The 19894-nt window shown below is 35.7% G+C and overlaps 1 protein-coding gene across 5 annotated transcripts in view; it reads left to right on the top strand.

Moving 5' to 3' along the window:
* Positions 1–19894, top strand: part of setd2 (SET domain containing 2, histone lysine methyltransferase) — a 124451-nt gene that overhangs the window by 87937 nt on the left and 16620 nt on the right. For 2 of the 5 annotated variants that reach the window (XM_039737113.1, XM_039737111.1), the window contains exons 13-21: positions 1983–2843; positions 3176–3224; positions 3451–3640; positions 4040–4123; positions 9726–10431; positions 13559–13684; positions 14196–14332; positions 18743–18854; positions 19220–19273. In XM_039737113.1, coding sequence (XP_039593047.1) covers positions 1983–2843; positions 3176–3224; positions 3451–3640; positions 4040–4123; positions 9726–10431; positions 13559–13684; positions 14196–14332; positions 18743–18854; positions 19220–19273 — 2319 coding nt within the window. The remainder of the gene's footprint in view (positions 1–1982; positions 2844–3175; positions 3225–3450; positions 3641–4039; positions 4124–9725; positions 10432–13558; positions 13685–14195; positions 14333–18742; positions 18855–19219; positions 19274–19894) is intronic. The other 3 variants (XM_039737114.1, XM_039737112.1, XM_039737115.1) reach the window with 3 other exon arrangements.

Genomic DNA, 19894 nt, shown 5'->3' with positions numbered 1-19894 from the left:
GTGGAAACATGTTGTGGGCAGCACATTTATCAATCGGGAACCAAATCATCCTTTTCTTCTTCATATTGTGAAGTTTCTGAACTCTTTTGCATCCCGAAGCGCAACTACAGCATCTGTGGAAGATTGTCTGTCCGTTCCTGGGGCAGGGCAAAAACAGGCTCATAGCACTGCAGTGAAGCGACACAGAAGCAAATAATAAAAGATCGGGGTTGCGCTATAAGTCCCTGTCTTGCATCCCAAAACACGAGGCTGAGTCTCAGTACTTTAGCAAAACCAGCTTTATTCAACCTGAAACAGGAAAATCACACTTATTTATTGTAGCGTGTCCTACCACTCTGCTATACACAGACGCAGCACCCAGGCAGGGTCATGGCCAGATCAGTGATCAAGTAATCCTGTTGCCTGCATTTACAATGTTCCTTTCATCACCACCCATCAATATTTTTTCTGTTTGCTTCGTGAGAGACGCAGCATTGCTTTGAGCCTGCTGTTGACCTCGCAACAGATAAACAGTCTTCCATAGACACGGAGATCAGACTTCGGAGCGCTATCTAGTTGGGGGAGGTCCCAAGAGAATTTACAAACCTCACATTTTCTTGAATGAATGGCGCATTAATAGGAATGTTTCTTGGCCGAGCATCACTGAACCACATAAAAACTGCTTTTTCACCGTCTTCAAATGCAGCAGTTCACATACGTTTGCAACCCGAGATTTTTCTTCTTTCTTGCTCGGTCTTTCAAGAAAGTTGACAGCATCGATGGAGAAATTTCGAATTCACTGGCAGGTTCTTTTTTATTTTTGCCGCAATCGAGAGCTGCAAAAATGTAGTGTTTTTTTTTTCTTTCTAATATTCTCCTGTTTATATGTGTTTCCTCCATGTGCACTGGTTTCATCCCACAGTTGAAAGACATGCAAGTTTAGGAGGACTGGGGATGCTAAATTGACCTGTATGTGTGTTTATCCTGTCCAGAGGTTGTTCCTGCTTTGCACCCTAGGCTTCACAGAGTAGACACTAGTTGTCCTTTGACCTTGCTGAAGATAAGTAGGTTTGGAAAATAGATGGTTTTGAGTATTGCTTTAATAATAAATTTGTTTCTCACTTTTCTCTCTTAGTAATATTCATGTGAGAAATTTGTTTGAAAGTTAACAAAATCATTTAGTTAAAAAAAAACAAAAAAAACAAAACTGTATTACCAGTGCTATTTGTGTCTTTATGATTCTGCTGCCATAATAATAATAATCCTCTTTTTTGGTTCCCAGTGTGGTCCTGATTTTCTAATTAATAATGGCAAGTCATTAAAATGAATTATAGTTAAAATGTTAGTCAGTCAGTCATTTCCCAACCCGCTATATCCTAATACAGGGTCACGGGGGTCTGCTGGAGCCAATACCAGCCAACACAGGGCATAAGGCAGGTATAAAATCCAAGCAGCGCACCAGCCCACCGCAGTAAAATGATAGTTAAAATGAATTAAATAGCTAATGTGACTTAAGAAATTTAAATTCTACATCCCGTGTTTGAATCCTCTGTAGGTGCAGTGTTTAGTGTACATTTTCACCCCATGTTTTCTCTGGGTATTCTGGTTTTCCTCCCATATTTCCAAAGATATGCAGGTTAGGTTAAATAAAGACTTTTAAATTGCATTTTCCACTACCAAATTTCAGAATCAGTGTAAAGGTTTGTCTTGTCACCCACCTATTGGTGGTACAAATTAGGGAAATAATTTTTTGTGGATTGTTAGTAGTGCATACTTATATACGTGATATTGTAAAACACATACAAAATATTGTTAAGGAGACCTCATTCACCCCTAGGATTCAATCTCATGACCCACCTACCAGAAATAACAACTCTTGATCTCAGCACATACATAGAATTATGTTAAAGTATAGAAGCTATATTTACACGGAGATATTTAAACCTGAAAAGTTGGGCTTTTACTGAGCTTGGTTTTGAATTTTTGATTCTTTTGTTGTGCAGATCATGAAAACCTTAGCTGTGCTTCCTATCTCTACTAAGAACATGTTGGAAGAAAGCCGTGTCCTTCATTTCATACAGCGCTGGGCACAGACTAAATCACTTTTAAGCCAAGGAAATGAATTGGATGGCTATTCAAGTGAGAATACATCTCGTGCTCAGACTCCTCTTAATACACCTGATGGTACTGGTAGCCAAAAACCCATTCATGAACTGGACACAGACACTCCCAAGCGTGCAGTATACCGACGACTGAAGATCATCAGTGAGAACAGCATGGATAGTGCTCTTTCAGATGCTAGCAAGGCATCAGATGGTGAACTTGAAGTCAAGGAGGGTGAAGATGAAGAGGAGGTAGACTCTTCCCAAATTGATACTTCTGAAAGCCAGTCTGCAGACAGCAGTGAACTACAGGTTAAAAGGACTCAACCTCCAATTCAAAATTTAGGAGAAGGCAAACCAGAATTGAACTTACAGGCCAAGGCTAAGGCTCTAAGGACAGAAAGTGGCGAGTCTGTAAGTCACAGTGGAGAATTTAAGAGTGAGGTAATTGGTGAAGAAAGTACAAAAGTGCTGGCAAAACCAGAGATACAATGCATTGAAAATAGTGACACCAAGACAGACAACACAGCACCTCAGTCTGAAAGTCTTTCTTTGCAGGGAGTAGCAAAAGACTCTCCTCAGGTTGAGGAATCTGCAACTATCCAAAAACTAGATGAGTCTGTAACTGTGGAAACGCCTTCACAAGATGAGGAAGAAGGTTTGTCAGACGTTGAAAGTGAACGTAGCCAGGAACCTCCAGACAAGATTTTTGATATTAGTGAAATGGCTGCCAAGTTACTGGACAGCTGGAAAGACTTAAAGGTAAGCAGGAGAAGTTTGGAATTTTGTGTTTAATATATTCCCTTTATTTTTTTTATTCTGTCACCAGTATTAAAAGAGTAGGTAAATTGTAACTGAAATTTATCACTTTATTGGTAGCATCTTTGTTTGTCTTGGTTTGAGAAGTAGTATACTGGCACTGGAGGTGAATCCCCTGCTAGAAAGTAAAAAAGACAAGGACCAGTAACTAATTTTTCACAACTAAAGTGTTCAAAAGTAGGGATGGCAAATTGAATACCCATCTTTAACTAGATTCTACTGTTCTTCAAATAGAATAATACGAATCAATTATGCTGTCTGTACTTCCTGTTTAGGAGGTGTACCGCATTCCCAAGAAGAGCCAGACAGAGAAGGAGCTTTACGGTAGGTTATTTTTCCTCCCACCATATGAAATATTTGTTTTGTTCACACAAATGCATTTATATGTGCTTTTATTTAATTTACAGTGAGGAGTTTCTGAAAACATACTTTTAAATGTTCAAGTGATATTATAGTTGAGCAACAGTAATGCATTAGGTATAGATAATGTAATTGCAATTTTTTAAATTCTTAAGATTCTTTTTTTTTTTTTAAACATCTGTGAATCCAGATCGAAGTCGGGATGGGCAAAACCAACGTGACCTGCTTCTTACACCACGCACCCCTTCTGCAAGCCGTGAAAGAGAACGAGATCGAGAAGCAGAGCGAATGTCCCAGAGCAAAGAGCGTAAAAGACGGCGCTCATCTCTGTCTCCACCTCCTTCAGCATATGAGAGGAGCAGTCGAAGAGGAGATGACCGGCAAGTTGACCCTCATTTTTGTTGGAATAGTGAAATGGGAGCTTATTTATACAGTGATGCTTAAAAGTATGCAAACCCCTACTTTTTCTTTTTTTTTAAAAAAAAAACAGACAAATAATTTAAAAATAATAAAAGCAACACTACACTCTGTGATAGTACTGCTAAATGGGGTTCACAGACTTTAAAGCAGCACTGTCTGCCTATATGTATGTAAGAGGGTTGTGTGTGTTTTTATATAAATAAATAAATAAATAAATATATATATATATATATATATATATATATATATATGATGAGAGAGAGAGAGAGAGAGAGAGAAATAAGAAAGACTGCAGTAATTGAAAGCTCATATTTGAAATGTGCCTGATGAATTAAACTTTTTTTTTTTTCTTATTTTAGGGGTTCCCCTACCCCAGCGCTTCCCAAACCATGGGGCCTGCCCCCCCAAGGGGTTGCCAGTGAGTCACTGGGGGAGTGCCAGAGGTAGGGGAAAATATGGAAAAAATGTATTTTTCCTGTACCTTTTTAGTATAATTCTAAATGACTGAAAAATCAAAACAGATTTGCATATTGTGTAGTGTACATTGGATACAATCATGAAACCAGAGTGGAGAAATTAGTACTTAAAAGGGGTAGAGGTGTGGCTTGTAGCAAGTATCAGAGATGCTTGTTAAAGTCAAAAACAAGTAAATTAGATGCATTTTTTAAACCTTTTGTTGAATCTCACAGATACACACATCCAGGGACTTAAACAACACCGTTATAATACTTTTCAGTTTGATATACTAAGAACAGGTGTCAGCGATTTTACATTTCCATACATTTACTACAAAATGCATTACTTCATACAGAAGGAAAGTACTGTGACAGGGTCAAAATTTCTAGGGTTCATTGGATATGCATGGTTTACGCGTATATGCCCCTTTTTCAGGATGTGAGATAATTAAAAATTCAAATCACTCCGAATGAAATCAGATAGTTATTTGTATTGTAAAATGCTACAAAAAGTGTATGACTTTTGAGCTAAACCGTGTCAGTAGATTTTGATTCACAGAAATAAATACATCTCCCACAGGTAAAGTGTAAGAGGAGAGGTGAAATCCAATATTATGGCTACAAAAATTCTGATTAGCAAACATAAAAAATCCCTATGCCATGTTCTCGTTTACTATTAAGGCTCATTTTGGTTTTCATGGTGTCAAAGTATGCCAGTAGTGCAGCATTTAGATATATAAAATGCAAAGTTCACTCACTCCCTTACTCACCAACAAAAATATTTACATTTAGTTAAAAAGCTGAAATTACGCAGGATGGTATATCTAAGGCAGTAGGTACTCACTAAGAAAATACATTTTGATATATAAATGTTTAGGGTAACCTCCCCTACAGAAAAACTAAATACTCCAAAATCTCAAAAACTATTTTGTGATGTTATTTAAAAATGAAAATAAGCTGCCCCTTGTTTATTTGTTGATAGTTGTCCGTAATAATGCTGTAGCAAGTGGGGCATTCTTAGGCATTGCATCCTTTTTTCGGCACAGCAGTGAAAAGTGAGCACTAAGGGAAACTGGGATTGCTGTTCACACAAATGAACACTGTGAGCAGAGCAGTGGCACTTGTCAAGCAATGGCTGTAATCACACAGAGAAATGGGGCTGGCAGTGAGTGAAGAACAGGATATGTTCTACACAACTAACACACTGATTCGATTGAAATTTGGTGACATAATAGAAAAAAAAAAAAAAGAAGAAAATTAAATGACTTGTGTTTTTTTTTTCTTTTTCAATAATAATGCTGTAATGACTAGGCTATGCTAATATACCGAATCCTTTATTCGGCTCAGTGCTGAAAACTAATTGTGGAGATGGTGAATGAAGATAAGGTGTCCAGCATAGGAAAAAGAGACTGGGGGATATACTATGTGCAAAATGAGCTGTGAAGTGGAAGAAAGAAAGTTAAGTGAAGCTTAATTAAGTATAAACACTGGTGAAGTTTAGTAAACCGGTCCCCCAATGACCTCAAGTGAGGGACTGTATATAGCTCATGATATGATATATTTTCACCAGTTCTTTTCCGGAAAATCCTTACTTCTCTCTTATTTTGAACCTCACTCCTTCATAAAATGTCCCTCTATTAGTTGCCTACATTTGACACTGCCAGACCTCCTTTCCTGTACCAGCAAAAAGGTTACTACAATATATTTACAGGGAGAAAACCAGACACGGTACCCTTTTGCCCCTCAGAGTAATGGCACTTCTCATAAAGTCCAAGCGAACATTATAAAATACTTTCCCATGTGCGAACTTTGAAGGGAGACCCCCCCACTTTTGTCCCCCAAAATGGTTTACATCTACATTAGTGTCTGGATTTTAAATTTTAACAAGTAATTAATACTGGTAACACAGGTAGTATATTTAAACCATTAACAAAATAGCCAGTTATACTGATAATGTTTGTATAAGGGAAGGGTTAAAAAGAGTTGGGGGCATAAAGTGCTGCAACCAGTTTTTTGTGTTTTTTACTTAAAGCTGTGAAAAGTTTGGTTTAAACAGTTTACATCAATTCACTGCCATTAGTAATGTCAATGTCAATTTATTTATATCGCACATTTAAAACAACATAGTAATGCTGTGGCCAAAGTGCTTTACAATAATAGAATAAAAGAAAAACAAAACAATTAACATAAAAACATAAATAGAAATAAAATATATGAACATAAAATAAGATACATAATAAATAGAAATAATGTTATATAATCACAAAGAGGAAACCATCAGTATTACTGAAGGTCATGGAATGCAAGTGAATAGAAATGAGTTTTATAGAATTTGCACAAATAATTGTTTTCTCCATTTTTGCTTAAAAAAACTGCAAATCTGTATTTAAACAGTTTACTGGAAATGGTAGCCTATAAATTACAATTAAATACAAAGCTATAAAAATTAATCATAACAAAATTATAATCACAATTAAAAACCTAAGTTGCCAAGATGTGGATGGTTGAGAACAACAACAAAGAAGCTGAGAGCATCAGTTGGATAAAACCACTGGGGTGATTGTGTTTTAAGTTAATCTGTAAATTTGCCATATTTTTCAAACAATATAAGCAAATAGTCAATTTTGGGTTTTCTGGTTCTTGTTTACTATTTTGTTTTAAACAAAAGGGAGTCCCAAGCTGCAGAAATTAAGCTTGGCTTTAAAGGCCTGTTCTCAATGTATTTCATTATTTTTACCTAAAGTCACTTATTGGACAATATCTTCCCATAAAGGCAGTTGTTGTAAAACACTTTTGATTAAGGATGGAACCTTTCCAATTATTGCCTAGAATAATGTTATCAAATAAAATTGACATTCAGAGCTTTGGTGAGTTGCGCAATTTAAGCATAAGTTTGATGGTAGTTGGCAGTGGTGAAGTCTATAGGTTTAGTGTTGTGGGATTTGTTATAAAAACTTAAAATTTTAATTGTTGATTACAGTTTACTAATGTAGGGTCCTGTAATTCATTGTTCAAAAGTTGTCACTCAAAAAAAAAAAAACAACATTTTTCATGAATAAAAGACATGTCATAGCAGTGAGCCAGTTAACTGCCTCTTGGCACAGGCCTATCACAGTGCTACACAGAAGCAAGTGCTTGATTATAAACAACATACTTTTCCAACATTGTCATGAAAATGTTTCTAATTTATATTTGTATGCTATTTTAATAAAATTTCTTCTGGCAATTGTTTCAAATGTATCTATTTTGTGATTTGTCCTCAATCTTATTAAAGAGGCACATCTATGACAGAGAAGGGTGTCTCTGCAGAACACTGACCCGAGTAGGCGGATTTTGAGTACTGGAAGTGTATTACAGTGGGCGGTTTCAAAGCGTTGTTCTGATTGGCTAAAACGACAACTGGGCGGATTTTAAGTTAAGTATCTGATTGGCTGTATGACGGGACTTCTTATCATACCGGAAAAAGAATCTTAGTCTGCATGCGTGCAGCACAGCGTGTAGGAACAATGGCGGCGGATCGGATGCAGTACATGACCACTTAATTAGTTGCACCTTGCTAGTAGCGGGTTGGGCACCCTTTTACTGTATACATTGACACTGCAAGTCCCCATCTCAGTTGAATTAAACATTGAAATCACACAGCAAAATACTTGGCATGAAAAACAAAGTATAAACCACAACCAAGGCAGGTAAAAAGTAAAATTGACAATCATGTAAAAGATAAAAATATAAAGTGCTTAAAAATTTAAGGTGTAATGAGTGCCAGATTACAGCAGCCAGTACATGTATTATGAACAAGATTTATGAATATGGATATTAAAGACGTTCAAAGTTATTACTGAACGACTGGAATTCATTTTGAAATAAGCTGTTCGGCAGTCTGTTAGTGCGTATTTTGATTGATGTTACGTTTTCCTGGGGGCAGAGGTTTGAAGTGCTGATGACCGGGATGAGACGTGTCCTTGATGATGTTCTTTGCTCTGCTATGGTACCGGGTGTTGGCAATGTCCTCGAGTGAGGGAGCCATTTGTTTTAAAAGCTGGTGTTAGGTTTGTGGAATATCTACACATGAATAATCATATAAAATGTAAAGTACATGAGCATTGCACAGAGAGAATATTGTATAGGAGCTAAAAACACATTAATTTGAATATTGTAGCAGAATATAAATATATATTGGACAAAAGAAATATTGGTATTGTACAGTCATGTTACTGTGCTAAGGGGATGAGGAGGTAGACAGAATGTACACATAACACAGTGACGAGAATAAATGTAATGTGCAGCGTATCTGACATTGACATCCGGAAGAATGGTAGGTTGATTAAAAAAAAGCGTACTCAGCAGGAGATCGTGTGTGGATGTGTGTGGTTATAAATTGGAATGGTACCGCTTAATGCAGAGCAAAGCAGGCACATTACACATCCCAGCTCATTGCATTTTAAATATTGAAAGTTAGTGGCGGAACCAAGCCTTTACAGTTGTATTTTACAGGTTGCGTTCCAGTTTCCGTGTTTTTTGTCACCGAAAAGAAGGTTTAACGATGATTGGATGCTTGAAACCCGCCCATACTGCTTGGGGAACGGCCATGTTGTTCTGCAGAGACTAGTACTTGCTATGACACACAAGTAAAACAAATGCACAATTATTAAATGTTAAAGTGACCAGCATTGACATGCTATTTGTTTTATGTTAAATATTTACCAAAATATTTTACAGGACAGTTTCTAACCACTCTGCAGACATCACAATATCTTCAGCTTGTTTACTTTCAATTTTCTTTTTCTTTAATTGCTTTATTATTATTCAGTTAAGATCAAGCACACAAAATGTATTTTAAAGTATTACATTTCAAACAGCAATAAACATTGTGTATGTTGTCAACAATTTTTACTTTTCCTACTTGTATGTCCTTTCCTAATTAAAATAATTATTTGTTGTGTGTTTTAAGGAATTTCATTTTTAATCTCCACCCATACTGTGCGGCTTTCCAGCATTTCAGCACTGCTATTGCTCTGAAATAATATGAAGTAGCTTTAACAATGTGATTATGAATTATATGTGGTGCACAAAATGGTGTGCCTTCAGCTGAGGCAGTGCAACTGTAGCATTGAATGTTTTAGAAAGGCTATAGGCTGTACTTTGTTTTTTGGAGAGACCAAACAAAATGGGAAATTATCAAATGCAATCACAATTGGGTTTTTGAGCAAAAATTTCAGTGTACCTGAATTAAAAATTTGGTAAAGGGATATTTTTAGAATGTGTGAGATTATTGGAATAAATTTGCTAATTTAAATTTACATTCCTAATCTATTTTGCTCTAATCCAGAATTATATACAAGTAATGTTATGCATTTGTAAATGTTAAATGTTTGTGCATTCATTTTGTGGTGGGAATGGAACATATACTTGGGAGTAGTTTCTTCATCCAGTAGTTTAATACCTTACAAAGCAATTGTGAAATTCAAAAGTAAAGGGAACACCTGTATAGGAAATATCGAAAGCAGAAAACACACACTTCTTAATGGATACTTTTTACTTAGTAATGTCAAACTAACAAAAAACTAAATTATCTTTCTATATTTTTCAGGTATGATTTGCAAAACAATGGCAGCAACAGGAAGGTCAGAACAAAGGAACACATTAAGCTGTCCACAGAGGAGAGGCGTAAACTATTTGAGCAAGAGGTGGCTCAACGTGAAGCTCATAAGCAACAGCAGCAAATGCACACTATGGGCGTTAATTCCTCCATGACATATGATCCAATGGGCTACAATGGAAACCCTCATCAAAGTTTCATGGGCTACCCTCCAGGTTATCCCATGCAAACATATGTAGATCCAACAAACCCCAATGCTGGAAAAGTGCTTTTGCCAACACCACCCGTGGAACCTTTGTGTACAACACTGACATATGAGCAAACACCATCCTCTCAGCCAATGCTGCCAGACCCATCTCTCACCAGCCCAACTCAGCAAACGGTTGCACCAGTTCAGCATGTTCCTCCACCCATTGAAGTCCCTAGTACACCTCAGTATGTGCCACCAAGTGTACCTCAGGACCCCAGCGTGCCTGTCCTCTCTGTGCCTCCTCCTACTGGACAGCCAGTACAAGGACAGAGTTATGCTTTATGGGACCCCAGTTCTCAGCAGTCTTTAGCTGTGCCAGCTCAGCCACAGCCTCAGCAGTATCAGACAACACAAACACAACCAGCCATTTACTACCAGGGCCAGCCGTGTCAGACTGTATATGGTATCACTACACCCTATCCACAGACAAACACTCCTGTTGTCCAGGTAAGAGATGTACTTCGCAGACACTTAAATTGCTTCACAATCAATGTTAGAATAGTTTTGTTCCCTTTAAATACAAAGTATCTTATAAAAGTATTAAGACCCATGGCGAGTTCTTGAATTTACTGAATGACAAATACAACTCTGAAATTTTGTTCTCTGTTATATTTCTAATTCAATGCAATGAAACTCAAAATGATTTTTTAATGCAACATTGTTTTATGTTGGAAAAAAGTTAAAAAGTTTAAGAAAGAATAGCAGGGTATACAGTATATAGCATTGTAGTAAACCAGATAAATAAATAAAGAAGAGTAAGATAGTGTGTGTGTGATTTTTATCCCATCCTCCTAAGCCTTATTTGTTCCAGGTGGCTCAGGTTAGTGAAAAGATGCTTGTATACCACACTCCCAAAATTCTCAATCTAAACATTGTAGGACATTCATCTTTTTGTTCATGAGCCCCTTTAAGTTTACTTTTAAGATGAACCTTTACTCAAGCTTTGTTTTTTAGTAGACCAAAACAGGTTATCTTTCAATGCTTGCTTCTGTTTTCTGTCTCTTTATTTTAAACAAATGTCATGTCATGGCTAATGACAAATAGCCTCACATCATAATGCTATCTATCACCACTGTAATCCATTGTATATATAGTATTTTTTAAGTCTATGCAGAATTACATTTATGCCACACATGAATTTTGAGCAAAAACTCCTCACTTTGTCTCATCTAACCTCAAAAAAGTCTCCCACATTACAGTTGGTTCACCCTCATGTTTTGTGGTAAATTCCAGACTTGTTTTGTGTCTCCCTCCCAGTATTAGACAAAGGTCTTGATATAGATGATTGGTACAATTTTATTCCAGCGTAATCTACTAAACTGTGCAGCTCCCAGTGGGTTCTTTTACTAATCTTCTTTTGATTTCACAGTGAGGTTCAAACAGTGACCTGTCTAGGCAGTGCCTGGGTAACCTGATTTAGCTTTGACTTCCTGATAATTCAATAACAGTACCCTCTGAGGCCTCCAAATGATCAAGGGCTAATTTGTACATTTTTCTACCCTATGCGTTTTTACTATTTTGTCTCTTAAAATGCTCTTCAGTCTAAATTTCCACAGCTTTCTTCAGATTTTCAATATGAATAATTAATTCCAGAAAATATATCCAGAAAAGTTGGTAGTTATTTTAATGATTCAGTGGTGGAGGCTAATTGTAAGGCAGTTGCTGTCTTCATTAGACAATTGGTTGTAAATGTGAAGCTTCCCAGATAGAGATTGGATACTTCCGAAAAGATAATTTTTTTTTATCTTAGTTTTATTTTTAAAAAAAAACAGTGTGTTACCTTGAAAAATATGTATGAGTTTCAGTGTTTTTGATATTAAAAAAAAAAAAAACATTAGAACAAAATTTCAGAATAGAAATTGCCATTTAGTAAAATGAGAGAATTTGTCATGATTAACATATCTTGGACCAAAGTTCAAATAATTAAAATTGTTACTGTTTTAAAGTGAAATTAAAAAAATCTTTACAAACCTCTTGCATACTTTATATGCCAAGACTCGCAATTTGACAAGAGAGAATCTAGTAGACACAGTAACAAAATTAGTTTTATATTTAATTGTACTCCCTGTACTTTTTAATGATTCAACACAGTGAGCAATTAGTGGTTAACGTAAAGTGTGCTGAGTTTAGCAATGTTGACTGGTTTTGTGAGGTTCTGAATGCAACATTAAAATTACAAAGTTGAAAAATGTTTGTAAAGAGATGTTACATTATTTATTTTTATAAATGTGCTGTTTTTATGAAATGCATGGGAATCTTGGTGGTGGATAGGGTTAGTACTGTTGCCTCCGAGCTTTAGGGGTTTGGTTTCTAATTTGCCTCCATATCCGAGAAATGTTTATTGGTTGGTTTGCTATTTCAAATTGTCCCTCACTGAGTGAAATGAATATATGTGTAGGCTTGGGTATGTGTAGGCTTGGGTATGTCCAGCGGTGTACTGGTGTTCCATTCTGCTTGGTCCCTGCCTTGCAGTTGATGCTGCCGGAATAGCTTGGGCCATCAGTGATATAAGCAACTATAGAAAATAGAATTTTATTATAGCTTCACTTGTAGTAATCACAGATTTGACTGTTTTACGAAACAGTGCTATTTAAATTAACTAGATATTTGGATAGTTGAAAACAGGCCCTGCAGTAGTTTATCCTGAAATTGAATATGTGTTGCAGTTTCTCTGTAATTCTTAAAACTAATTTAGTCTTTCTTGATAATATTCTTATTTTCCTGCTTACTGATGTATTTACTTAATGTCTATCGGTTTGGGTTGCTGGACATTCAATAGCATTTACTCTTTTTGCTTAGACAAAAATATGTAAATCTACTGTTAACTGATTAGTCTGTTAGGTGGATTAAAAGTTTAGGTTTCTGTCGTCAATGCAGATTGTAATATCTTTCACAAGTAACACATTAGTAGTTATGTAAAAAATGTTTTAAAACATACAGTTTATTTTATGTGTTTAAATTTGAGGAGTGAAACTCCAAGTGAGAAATAGTACAGACAATTGAATAAGATGTATGATATTTAGACTAAAATACTTGGATCTTGAAGACAGTATTTTAAAAATGTCTCTTAGTAATTAGATTTTTTTTTTACTCATTTAATATTTCAAGCCTGTTTTATCTATTGTTTTAATCATACATTACTTTTTTACATTTATCTTCAGCTTTCAATTAATTTGTAAAGATGTGGTTGTTGAGGAGATCTTGAATAACATGATAAGCTCTTTAACAAAGGCTTAATCAAATTAGGATAATTCCTGTGATCATATTTTAATTCCAGTAAAATGTGTTATTTAGAATAATATTTTTTAGAATTTAGAATGAATATTTTTGCAACATTTCTGTATTACGCATGAGAACTACAGTATTATTGAATTTTCAGCTGTAATCATTATTAACCTGTGTTCTAAACAGATAATGTAGAGTTGTACCTTTTGAATAGTTAAGTAATGCAGTGTCTGATTAAATTTTAGTTACTCATGCAAGCTATTGATGTCTGTTTTGCCCAAGTATGTGTATTCAAACTTTGTGTAGAGTGTGCCCTACTATTCATTTTTGTTTTGTTGTTCTATAACAGAGTTATGCCCAACCCACGTCACCATATATACAAGGCCAGCAGGTATATTCTACTCACCAACAGGGAATGGTATTACAGCAAGCGGGAACAGTGACTGCAATTGTAACTGCACAGACTGTCCAACAGGTGTGTCCTACTAGTGTATATACTATATAGCATGGCACTAGTATAAGCGTACAACTTTTTGTGTACCACAACTAACTGCAGTGATTTAAAAATGCCAGTCACTTTTTCCTCAACTTCCCTGGGGATATTTAAGATTCCAGAGTTCTCATAAAGTTTAAATGTAACAACTAAATCTTAAGAGTTCAGGTTTTCTCATTTAAACATGAAATTGTTACCTCTTTTTGAATCTAATGTTTAAACAGATTAACATTTCTTATTTTATGTTTGTGTTTTATCATGTAATTCATGTTGGTTTTGCAACAGGCATTCTCTGCTCATTAGTTTGATAACTGTAGGGTTATTCCTAGCAAAACTGAGTTTACCTTTACAGAAAAATCAGGAAAAACCTTTGCATCAGGACATGTTTGCTTCAGGATGTAATGCATTAAATTTTAAATCTTCTTTCTTAAATTTCATTTTTTTTTTTTCCCCAAATGTGTTGCATTATTCTGAAATGTCCTATTTTGATTAGGAGTTATTAGTGCCTAACAACCTTATGGACCTTCCTCCACCATCTCCTCCAAAGCCCAAGACCATTGTTCTTCCACCAAACTGGAAAGCAGCCCGAGATCCTGAAGGAAAAATATATTACTATCATGTTGTCACCAGGTGAGGTTCATTGAGAAACTCTTAGTTTTAAACATGCTTGCTTTGTTTAAAAAAATTTGTTGTCAAACAAAAAATCCTTGTAAGACCTATCTGAAGAAGAGGATGTCCTAAACAGAGTACTGCTTCTGCTGATGTTATTCCTACTCACTTGATAAACCATCACTGCAGTCTTTTTAATGCACAAAAAATTGTCAGGAAGTTAGCCTAACACATGAAATTTGTAGGAGACGGCTTAAAGCAACAAAACTGTACTGTATCTGTGTGTGTACTGAACTTCTGCTTGAATACCCATGATAACGTCTTATCTAAGAACTACATTACAGTCTGAAATGCACAAAGATGATTAATAAACGTAATAAAATGGTTTATGAGATAACATACCTTTGTAAGAGGGACGATCAAAATGTTTTGAGCCTGAACTATTAAGAAAAACACCACTAAAACCAAACCTTTATTTTTTACCATAATCCCCATAATCACTAATACACTTGTCATAAAGTTGATAAAGCTTGTGTAAGCACTTTTCTGTAGCGTCTACGTTTTCATGTAATACATTAAGAAACGTGTTAGTCACACCATACCTGGTCTGGAGTATAGGTGGGTGTGTTCTTTTCCAATCCGTTAGTTTAACAGGACTGCCTTTGTTCTTCTAATGGAAAAGGCAGTGTCCATGAACATGGTCATGAAACAGAAGAGAAAAGAATCGGTGGTTTTCCTTATTGCTTTTCCCTGATTGACTGCCACAAACATCCAAGCAATTCTGTGTAATATTGACCAGTAATGTGCTGTTTTTGGCACGCATAATCAGCGTGGACTACACCCTCAAAATTTGTGCAGATGATCTTACTGGCACTGGCCCATACTTTTAAGTCTCTTCGATTTTGGTAAATCACTATGTTTTTACCATTATTCCATTGTTATTGGACTCTGGATTATAGTGATGTATCCAAGTTTCATCCACAGTTACGAAACACTTCTTAAATTTCTCCCTGTCCGAATTCATTAGCTCAAGATTCTCCTTGGAACACTGGATGCAGCGATGCCTCATTTCTGGAGTCAACATTCTGGGCACCCAACTTGCACAGACCTTGTTCCTGTTTTTTTATTCATGAAGAATGGACTCAGCTGACCCGTAAGACCCATAACTAATTCCTATAATGTCTGTCTCACACATCTTCACTGCTCCATTAGATTTGCACCAAAATTTTTTTCTGTTATCAACGCTGAAGCCCAGCCCGACCTTGGCCCATCTTTGAGAAAGCTCCTGCCTTTGAGGAATTCTGGAGCCTCTTTTTTTCACAGTGGTGTATGAAGAGGACTCGTCCTGGTACTTGTTGACTAGGCAAGAATTAATTTTCAAAGTCGTAATTTTTCTCTAGCGTAGAAATTCAGTGATAGCGCCAAACCTGATTTTGTAGTTTTTTTCAATTCATGTTGGCTTGATTCTGAAACAAAACACACTATAAAATACAAATGGAAAGATTTTACATATTTTAGTACAAAGGAGTTAATCTTTGACCACTGTTACAACGCCACATTTATGTTCAGGTTCAAAATGTTTTAATCATTCCTCATATGTCAGGGGAATATATTGTGTAGATTGGCAATAAACTTTTGAGAGCAAATCATGAACTGTTTTGTACAGTGTTGTTCTCTGTCTGACAAAATACAATTCATTAATGCCAGAAAAAATACTAAGAAGACAATCAAACTTATTTCAGAATTGCTGGATGCAATCTCTGAGAAAAGACTGAAGTAACTGAATATTTTCCTTTTAAGCAAAACAGGATAATAAGGTGACATGACAGCCATGTTTACAAATGGAATAATCAGAATGAATTCTAGATGTTAATTTGAAATTAATTCATCATTTAGAACTACGGAGTTTTGATTGAAGCAGGTTCAGGGCAAATTTTCATCAAATGTTAAAAGTTTTTCCTTTCTATTATTTTGAATCCCTTCAGATCATGAGTTGATGATATTTTGCAAATATTAGGTTTGCAGGTATTTGCAAGCTGTGTCAGTTTGAATGACCTCTTCTTGTCAATAATTTTATGTTCTTATGAATCTAATCCACCCCTAAACAATCACATTAAGAGCCATTACCATAGATAAGTAGAAAAGGTCCTGGAAAATGGTTTGACAATGTCATCTTCAAATGAACAGTCAAATTATTTTATGTAGGCAGGAAATCAATGTAGTAAAAGGAGTCAATATGAATTGGCTGTCAAGGCATAGTGATTTTTAAAACACGGTATACAATCTTGCAGGAAAAAGGTTGTTACTAACTTTCCAAAAATGTCATGAGCTTTATATTTTACAACTCTGTTGCTGCTTGTATATGAAGACCATGGTAATCTTCAGTGTCTTAGTGTAATAGGAATGATGTGAACATCTTGTTGATTAACTAACTTTTTGATATTTTTTAAGTGGTCTACAGTGCCTGTATGCACAGCACCTCCACCTTAAGAAATTAAGTGTAGTGCACTGGTTTATTATGCATCAACAGGAGTTTAAGATTAGCTTGTAAAGAAGAGACATTTATTGGTATATACACATAATCTTCAACTTTGATGAGCCTTGCATAGTACTTTTTTATCCCACAACAAACACTCTTGATATTTGTTGCAATGACACAGGATATTCAAAGTGCTAATTACTATATGTAGTGGTCACAAGACCCCAAAATCTCTTGAAACATAATGGAAAAGTATTAGACTGGTAATGTTCATTCTCTAGACTTTAAGAATGTGGAACAATAAAACAAGCTTTCTTTGCACCATTTTCATCAGTATTTATTATAAATTATAATGTTTAATTTCCTGTATTTTGATTGGTGCAAATTAATTGTTTTCAATTTAGTTTTAAGCTTTGTTCCTGTTATGTAAGAATGAGAATGTTCCATCTGTTGCCTACTAAGTATTTGTTTGAAGTCAGTTAAGATTTTTTTTTTTTTAAACTCTAATTTGCAAAAGCCAATGTTTAACAGCTCTCTTGCATTTACATATAGGACAATATTTTCATATTAAGATGTGAACTCATTTACAAGGTTATTTGACCTCTTCTGGATTAATGTATTGTTTTGAGCACTGTAGCTTTTTTTTCCAATACTGTAGTAGTTCCATAATAGTTATGGCTTACAACCCACAAAACAATATTTTCTGATTGTCCTGCTACATGGAGAAAATAAAGAAAAGCATTAGTGTTTTTGGGGACTCTGTCCCCCAACCTCCAGTCTAGACACATTCTCCCTTACTGATTGGTAAGTTCAAACTGGCCTAACCTGAGTAACTGTGGGTATGTTTTCATTCTCTGTAATGTACTTAAATCTGAGGTGTGGTTCCTGGTTTGTATCCATTGCCTCTAAGACCGCTTATAGCTCTCTGACAACCTGGAATAGAAAAGGTCATCAGTCAGTCATTCTCCAACCCACCATATCCTAACACAGAGTCACGGGAGTCCCAGCACAGGGCGCAAGGCAGGAACAAACCCCGGGCAGAGCGCCAGCCCACCGCAGGGCACACACACCAAGCATGCACTAGGGACAATTGAGGATTGCCAATGCACCTAGCCCGCATGTCTTTGGACTGTGGGAGGAAACCGGAGCACCCAGAGGAAACCCACACAGACACGGGAAGAACATGCAAACTCCATGCAGGGAGGACCCGGGAAGAGAACCCTGCCAAGAGAAAAAGTAGTTTCTGAAAATAGATGAGTTTATATTTACTATTATTTGAGAATCATCAACATTCTAGAAATTCTAATATAATGCAAGATGATTTTTATTTTTATTTTTTTTTGATGCAGTGAGGGCTTAGTGGCTGTCAAGCTGAGTATAAGGCTGACAAGTAGGAGCAGTAATTTACTAAAACATCCATCTGTTTATAAACCACTTTGCATAAAGTGTACAAAATACTAGTGATACAAAAGCTGGCTATTTAGGAACTGTTTATAACATGGATAGATCTTTGATAAATTGAGGATTCAACAGTTTGTATTATTATGTACAGTTAATGTATAAAGGATTTTAGAAGCAAGTCAAAAGTCTTGTTTGCCTTTTTCATACTAAATACATGTACAGCATTTAGAAAGTACAACATTTGCAATTATGTAGAAGAGTCTTTTAAGGACATGATCTCTAGTGGAGCATGACAAATAATGAATTTTCAATTACAGCTAACAGTAAATGCAATTCAGATTGCTTTGACTGTTTATTGTTTTGGTGGCTGCTTAGTAACTTAATTTTCCATATAAAGGCAGTAAATAATTGATGTTTTTTATGTGGTTTAGGTATTCCACAATAAAAGTTGAATCTAAGGATTAATGTACAGTAGGTTGGATTACATGGTATTTAATATATATTATTGCTGCAAATCTGCACACATATCTAATGGGTTGTATTCCTCTCAGGCAAACACAGTGGGACCCCCCATGCTGGGAAGGAGGAAATGAGGACTCAAATGCTGATCATGAAGCTGAAATGGATTTGGGAACTCCCACATATGACGAGAATCCAACTAAGGTAAAAAGGCTAAAGATCACTTTGCAACTCATTTTTCATATTGTGAGCATCACTGGAATACATTTTCCAGCAACTGTTCTCATTTTTCTATTCTTAACGCACTAATTTTTACAAAAAAATGCATGCTTGGTAATATTTTGCCTACACCTACCAGGTTTCTCACTCCAGTTTGTGAATGCTCATCATAACATTTGGCTTTCATTTTACTTCTCATTCAACTGACAACTGCAAATGTAACTTTCATTTCACATTGATTATTTCATACTACCATGTATCTAATTGTATGCAATTTTTAGAATCCATATACCTGTGTTATCTTGTGGGATAGAGCCGTTTTGTATGTAATACTTGTGTGCATTTTTCAGGATCTGTCATTATCTCAAGATGGGAGCTTAGATGGAACGCCTAATGCTTACAAGGTACAGTCACAGCATGGTTTGATCCCTGTGGCTATCGTGAGCTTTCTGATGTGAAATAAGCTCATAAGTTAATGTTGCTTTAGAATTTAAATAATTTAACATCGCTTCACTAAATATTGTACTGTATATCAGGTTCTTCTGTTTAGGTTGTGTTAATCATTGAGAATTGGACATTATAGCCAATTTTGGAACTGTCTTGTCCAAAAAAACAGTATGCTTGATAATCAAAGTGGAGTCGTTAAGGATTTCACTGAGAATCATCAAGAGTTAACAGTTAAGGTCGTAGTGAGAATGACATTTAAGCCAGTGACAAAAACAAAATGAAGTTCAAAATTCAAAGTCAAAAGAAAATTTGAAAGAGTCCCCTAATCATTAGTATGGTTATAAAAAGGACATCTATTCAGATTTTTGCAAATTAGCTTGTCAGTTTCATTTGCTGGGCACAACTATCATGAATAGTTTTCGTGCTATGACATCAGTTGTTACACAGAAACAACATCATATGACTGACTATAGGTTGTGTAACCAGCAACTACCATCAGTAACTGGTGACAGCTACAGAAATTCACTAAAAACAAAATAGCATTGCAGCACTATGAACAAAATAAAGATAACCACAAA

Source organism: Polypterus senegalus, chromosome 15 (assembly GCF_016835505.1).
Source record: "Polypterus senegalus isolate Bchr_013 chromosome 15, ASM1683550v1, whole genome shotgun sequence".
In the NCBI taxonomy this organism is placed as follows: Eukaryota; Metazoa; Chordata; class Cladistia; order Polypteriformes; family Polypteridae; genus Polypterus; species Polypterus senegalus.
This window is presented reverse-complemented; position numbering and strand designations above follow the sequence as displayed.